The sequence below is a fragment of the Amblyomma mixtum genome, chromosome 6 (genome assembly GCF_055824585.1).
Source record: "Amblyomma mixtum isolate Tamu chromosome 6, ASM5582458v1, whole genome shotgun sequence".
NCBI classification, from domain to species: Eukaryota; Metazoa; Arthropoda; class Arachnida; order Ixodida; family Ixodidae; genus Amblyomma; species Amblyomma mixtum.
Window position 1 is genome coordinate 134,807,687 of NC_143017.1, and position 6,732 is coordinate 134,814,418.

The window sequence follows — 6,732 nt, forward strand, 5'->3', positions numbered from 1 at the left end:
CATCTAATTAGGATGCATAAATCACGCAAGAAATAACAAGCTTTTGCGAAGCTGCCACTACCATCTTTTCAAAATTTAGTCTGCAAGTGAATTCTGTTGTCAAAGACAAATCTTGAACATCGCATCTGTGAGTAAACTATTCTGGAACGAACAAGTCTTTTCAGTGCTGCCACTGCTGAAAAAGTTTTACAATCCAGCCTCTAAGACTGAATTGTTCCAGAACAGGTTTCTTTCAGGGTTGCCACTTAAGGCTTCTTTTCACGGACCACTTTTCCCATACCTCACAATTCAATGATTTAGATCATGTAGTAACTTCATCGTCTGGTTGCTCGCCAATCACAACATTTAAAAAAGTTAATGAAAAAAGCAAAAAGCGAAATGTGTCACAACATACCTTGCAGTGCTGCCATCTGGTCTTTCAATGAGCCAATCTCTACTCTGGAAGAATTACGCAGGCCTTCCATCTCCAATCGCAACCTTTCCACTTCCCTTGTTCGGGCTTTGTACATCACTTCAAGTTGAATGACATCATCTAGAAAAGACAAGCTTGGTAAGCTAGTGCTTAAACATAGCACTGCCTGAGCACAGCAAAATAAAACAAGCACTCATTGCTCCTGCTGTAAAGATTGTAAATTTAGCGTGAAATAAAGAAACTGCGATCACAACATGCAAACACCACACACTTAAAGTGTGTGGTAAGTTGGGTTACTGGCAAATACAACAGATTGTGTTCATGTCTTGCACTGCCAGAAGCCAAACTCTTGGCAATATTTGCATTAGCATGCATGCAGCATAAAGAGAGGACTCATCTTTGAATCCAATGTGTTTTGGTTGTTCAGTAATACCGCTTATTATTACTGTTACTGTTGATATTGCTAATATATATACACACTCACCACCCTGAGAAGGATGAAGGCTGTTCAGAGGTGCAGCAGGGTTTTGGTGGGTTCCATTGTTTCCACCGTTCATGTCATCACCTACACCTTGGCCACGAAGGACAGGACCTCTGAGTTCAAGGCCATTGGTGTAGCTTTCAGCATACACATCATGTTGGGGAACGCGAGCCCCGGGCACATTCTGCTGGGCCCTCGCAGCATATCGTGGCGTAGGAAAAGGCTGCCTCATGTGGTTCTGCAACAGCCGTCGCCACAAACAGTCATACTGGTGCTGATAGCTACAGAAGCAAAGAATAAAATTAACAACAGAGCCTACAGAATGTAAAAATTACTGCATGCGACTTAATGTAACTGCCTTAAGTACTGACCGCAACAGTACTTCACATCTTTGCTTTTGCTTGGCCATACGGCCTCTGCTAGGTATTTGTGACTTTTTTTACGCTAGTCCCTCCTGGCCAGTCACAATACTTACGTAAATAAACAATTTACGTTTTGTTACTAGCCCTTCTTCCACCTACTACATGGTTCTCTGACGAAGGTGATAATTCTCGTGCAAGCGGCTTAAAAATACAGGTTTGATAACACTATGGCCAACATTCTTAGCGACCAACCAAAGGAAGCTGGTAGCATGCAACAAAGGTGCCAAATAATTATTTATTGACTGAACTTATTGAGCAGATAGCGAAACCTTCAACTTTTATTGTATAAGTTGCCATATGCAGTTTACAGGAAATTAAAGAGTTTCTGTACTAAATATAAAACCCTTGAATTAATGGCTAGCCCTGACTCCAAATTTCAATGAAATTGAAATTTATTGAAATTCAGACAAAATACAATTGTCTAGGTGAAGAGGACTAAAGGTGACACATGAGGTCACCTGACTAGGCCCTAAACACCCTGCATTCATACAACGCAGTGTGAACATGAAAGGCATTTCAACAAAATTCTGTAAGAATATCGTAAGAGTGGAAAAAAACACGTCCAAAAAAAGAAAACATTACAAAAAAATTCTACAGGAATATCGTATGATTCCACATACAACTACACTTGAAAAACACACCCTTGCTACAAGTCAAAGTAACTGAATAAAGAGAATAACCACAAATGTGTTCCCTGGACAAAACAAAGAAAGATAATCGGAATGGAGAAGATCACCTGGAACACAGCAGTATATATAATGGCACCGCTGTTTCTACAAACATAGTCGGGTTTATAGGCTAGTCAAGAAAAAATTCTTCGCCTGCTTTCGGAAAGCATGCAGAGAAGAACAGTTTCCCATGATGCTCAAAAAATCAGGACGAAGGTTCAGCAGGTTAGGAATAGGATAATTGCACGACGAAAAGCTCAAGTTGACATTACACTACTGCTGCAAGTGCCAGACTCTTCACCAACTTAGACACACCCATCAAAGAATTTCCATCGCCACTTTAGTGAAGTGACGCAAAACCATACAAGAAGCCCTCCCTCCAGTTTTCAGACATTACAACATGGTTTATTAGAGCTCATCCAAATAACAGCAACTGCTTCATTAACTGTGCTTAATCATGGTAGTGACATATGCCAAATCAACTCTTCTTCAGCATACAGTATGAGAGAGGTACTCTACTTTGACAACTCTCATCTCAGTCACGTTTGTGTCTTAGGTCCATTGGGGGGCAGTATCTAAATTTGATCCCATCAGTGCTGTTTACATGGACACCGTGAATGTAGTGCTCACTTTCTCAAGCACACCTCAACTACTTTGGCTGCATTTTGGTTTTATAGAATCAAGAGGGTCTGGGCCATGGATAACTTTATGATCGGAGATCATTTGGTGAGCAGTCAGAGATCAAGAATGCCAAGACCATTTTTTATCCCTTCCTTCATCCTCTGCACTACATAAATATGGCAAACTGCAAACTCGAAAACTAAAAAAAAAAAAAAATACACACCTGTCCTTCAGCAATTGGTGTAGAAGTTGCACCACCATACCCAAGGAGTCCAGGAGGTTTGAAGTACCTGAAAACGCAACACTTCCAGTCGGTCTCAGTGATCACACAGACACTAAAGCCGACCTCAAGTTTTTTTGTTTTTTTCTAAGTGAACTTTTCTTCTTGCTTTCCTTCGTAATTCGCAGTTACGGATAACTTGTTTCATGGATAGTTCTGCTCAGAAACCAAGGTGTTTATGTTAATGAGGCATGACTGAGTGCGGAACAGTTTCTAACTGCCTACAGGATTCAGACAGTGAACCAGTATATAAGCAAGCAAACTGTTCACGCAAGCAGCTCTGCTGCCACAGGGAAGACTGCCTAAAGTCAGTCTTACTGCCTGCTCCTTTCATAACCTATGTCAATATCCTTCTTCGATCAGTTTAAAACATAACAGTCATGTTCAAGACCGAAAAAAAAAAAAATGAATGTTTAGCATTTCTCACTTCGGTATTCCCTCAAGCTTGCAGAGTAGGACTCTGAAATTCCAAGTAACAAAACGAAAATAATAAGTGTGAGTTAGAGTCCACATGTCTTCCGAACAGAAATGTTAAAAGGTAAGTTATCAGGCCCATCTATTTCAATTTTTGAATCTTTCTGGTAATCAAAGCTTTCACTTGCATTCATTTGAACCTTATTATTTTCACTGCCAGCGAAATAAAGAAAGAAGGCTCACTGGTCTGTAGAGAGGTCCTCGTCATCATCATCAGTGAGTCCCTCCAGGTCATCAAACCCATTGGCAACTGCTTGTTGTAACTACACAGAAAAGGAAATACATTCGTAACCATACACCACCTGTGCAGACTGTAGGAAGTAAAACTGCAGTAAGATGCCAAACCTGGCTCGCAGGTCTGTGGTATCTCAAATTGGCTGCATGCACTTGTACAGTCAAAGCAACAAAGTTAGCCTCATGACATATGACTCGCATGCCAGAAGGCGCTGCCGAATAAAATTTAAATCTAATAAGAAAATAAAAAGAGCAGAAAATCTCACAGTGAAGCATGTGTACAACATAATGCAAGCTTTCGCTACCCCTTCATTTCGAAACAGCTTTGAAGATTTGTTCAACTAATCTCTGTCACGTATTATTCATTAGCACAATAGCAGCATAGTTACCAGTTGCATTGGCCAAGGTATTTACTTTGCCTGCTAAATTTTAGAACAGGCCCATGTGTCCATTTTTATTTATTTTAAGGGCATCAATAAATTGGACTCTTAAAGTTTTTAACCTGTAACTGCCAAACATACAGCGCTACGACCAATCAGCAAAAGAAAAAGTACCTTATAGACATTTCTTTACCTACACAAGCGCATTTCGTGCAGACGGCTGCAAGAATTTAACAACTTTTACATTATCGCCAGCATTTTACACATGGCTCTGCTCACGGATAGAAACTAAAATAACACACACAAAAAAAAAAAATCAAGAATGCAGAGTAAGCTTTCACAGTACAAACCATTTAAAGAATGCACCGCGCAACAAATCAAAATGACAGCTGAAGGCATGGACACCACTTATCAATAAGAAAGCTGCGTGATCCTGTCATTGTGAACTGCAATCCTTACATGCCTATACGAGCTATTGTAGGTCTTTTGCACAAGTACAGAAATGCCACTGCTCTGTAAAACCTAGCAACAACCTCTTGGCAAGCCAAGTACATTTCATATGTTCCAAATCATGTATGGTTACAAAGACGGCCAGCAGCATGATGTGAACAGCACCTGCTGCTTCGTGGCCTCAGGGGAGTGAAAAATGCCAATGTTTATTTGAAAGGAACTGTTTGTGCAATTACAGCAGAATGTAGTAGATTAATGTGATCTAAAATGAATTATGGAGTGCTGTAACACTCTCTGAGATATAGCACACACCTCTTCAGCCTTTTTTCGCACTTCCGCTGAAGCTTCATCCTCTTCATCGTGATTGTGGGCAATGTCAAACTTCAAGTCTCCAGCAGCACCAAGCAAGCTCATGTCCGGCTCCACTGAAAATTATTAAAAGACGTGACTGGGGTGCTCAATAGAAGCCAAGTTACTTCGGCAGAATACAGTAAATTAGGAAAAATAAGATATTACATTATGACACACCACACAAAACTGATTCCCTCATGCAAATAAAAAATAATGCGCTTGAAAACACAACTTCGATGCTGACCAATACTAATACTTAACCGTCTGCTGGCTTATCTGTATCCAAATGCAAAGGTGAATTGCTGCTGTATTTACTGCTTGTGGATATGCAGTTTAACTATCGCGAGTATCTCGCTGCCTCTCATATCCGTTTCAGAGGATAGAAAAATATACCGGGATGAACGTATTCGGATACATCTCTGCACAGTGTGTTTTAAACTGCGCAGAAGCTTCAGTATCCGATTGCTTTCGCATTTCGCCTTCAGCAAAATGTGGCTGTCATGACCGGGAACCGAACCCGCGACCTGATGCTCGATAATAGAGGGCCGTACCTGCTTAGCCACCGCAGCGAGCGACCGAGATCTCGCGTACAATTCGACGCTAGTGACTGAACACAAGTTGGCTACTCGCGATCCCTATGCAGAAACTGCAACACATCAAAGTTCCATTGAAAGCCAGCTATATATATCACAGTTCGTATAAAAATTTCTGAATCTTCAAGGTATCACGCAATATACGTTGACAGACGCACAGTGTGAGCTGCGTAGATCGCTGCGAATGCAACGAGACAGGCTGTACACAACACGCAGTTCAACACGGCCATAAAATTCCCCCCAGCACTGTCTCTTCCCCGCACGGCAGCTTGAATCCCGTATGTTTGCGACTCTTTCTTTTGCATTCTAAACAAGTCTACAACGACCTCAACTGCGCCAATCGCAGCAAAAGCACTCCAAAAGCGCCCCGGAACAAAACAAAAAAAGCGACCAATCAATAGTTCAATCACACCTGTGCAGACGCTTACCGTGCAAGCGCCCATGTTTCGGAGAAATTCGTACCGCTCAGTGTGCTTTTCGGTTGGATTGTCACAACAGTATGCAAAGTAGTTCGTCGATTGTCGTTAGCATTCACACAACGTCTTCTAAGTGCAAACACACTTACCAAAACAACCGGTTACAACGTAATGCGCGCTTACTTGTGGCAGCCGGTGAACCCGATGCCGGGAAGAAAGCTTTTTAAAGTGCAGGTGTGCAGATTCGAAGAACTCCTGCCATCTGTAAGGAGCACAAACGGGGACAGCCTGGCGAGAGCAAAATGTAATCACATCGAGGAGCAAGCTGCGCGGCAACCGCGATTGCTCAGTAAACAAAAATCTGAACCAGACCGCTCGCACTCGTACACAAGAAGCACGCACAGCCGCGGGATCATCACCGCTTATGAGAGCGTTGCGTAAACGTCGCATTCTTAAACTTATTCATTAATTTTTAAGTTCACAACTTTTTAATCACAATTAAGCGTGAATTATGCGCTTCTGAGCTTTCAAAACGGTCCAAAGCCCTGAACGCACAGCGTTTGCACAAATCATGTTAATTTTCATCGATGTTATATTCACGGTATCAGAAGCGTGGCTGCATATTTTGACGTCGAAAAAGCGCGCGTCTTTTGGGACGTTTTGTTTTGCAGCTTTTGCAGCACCCATGGAGGAAGGAAACCATGGCAGCACCGAATTCATCGACACATCATCATCGTCAGCCTGACTACGCTTTAACTACGCCCTGTCCTTTGCAAGATGCGACCGCCGTATCCCCGCAAACTTCTTAAAGGGGCCCTAAAAGGGGCTCTAATAAAGTTGCCGCTTCGTGAATATTGTCCAGCAAGAATTTTTCTAATGCGCTTTGCAGAAGCCGATCTGCACTCAAAATTTGAATTCCAGCGTCTTCGCGTCTTTCCCTGTCCTCTCGT

General features: G+C 42.1%; 1 protein-coding gene across 2 annotated transcripts in view; it reads right to left on the reverse strand.

Moving 5' to 3' along the window:
• LOC149340465 (centrosomal protein of 152 kDa-like) overlaps window positions 1–6,460 on the reverse strand; it is a 38,179-nt gene extending 31,719 nt beyond the window's left edge. Inside the window, exons 1-6 of one of the 2 annotated variants that reach the window (XM_089549237.1) lie at window positions 5,932–6,460; window positions 4,735–4,847; window positions 3,542–3,621; window positions 2,828–2,894; window positions 897–1,131; window positions 395–532 (exon numbers count right to left, since the gene is read on the reverse strand). In XM_089549237.1, the coding sequence (XP_089405363.1) occupies window positions 395–532; window positions 897–1,131; window positions 2,828–2,894; window positions 3,542–3,621; window positions 4,735–4,847; window positions 5,932–6,232 (934 nt within the window). In that variant the 5' untranslated portion in view covers window positions 6,233–6,460. The remainder of the gene's footprint in view (window positions 1–394; window positions 533–896; window positions 1,132–2,827; window positions 2,895–3,541; window positions 3,622–4,734; window positions 4,848–5,931) is intronic. The other variant, XM_089549238.1, reaches the window with a different exon arrangement.
• Between the last annotated feature and the right edge of the window lie 272 nt (window positions 6,461–6,732).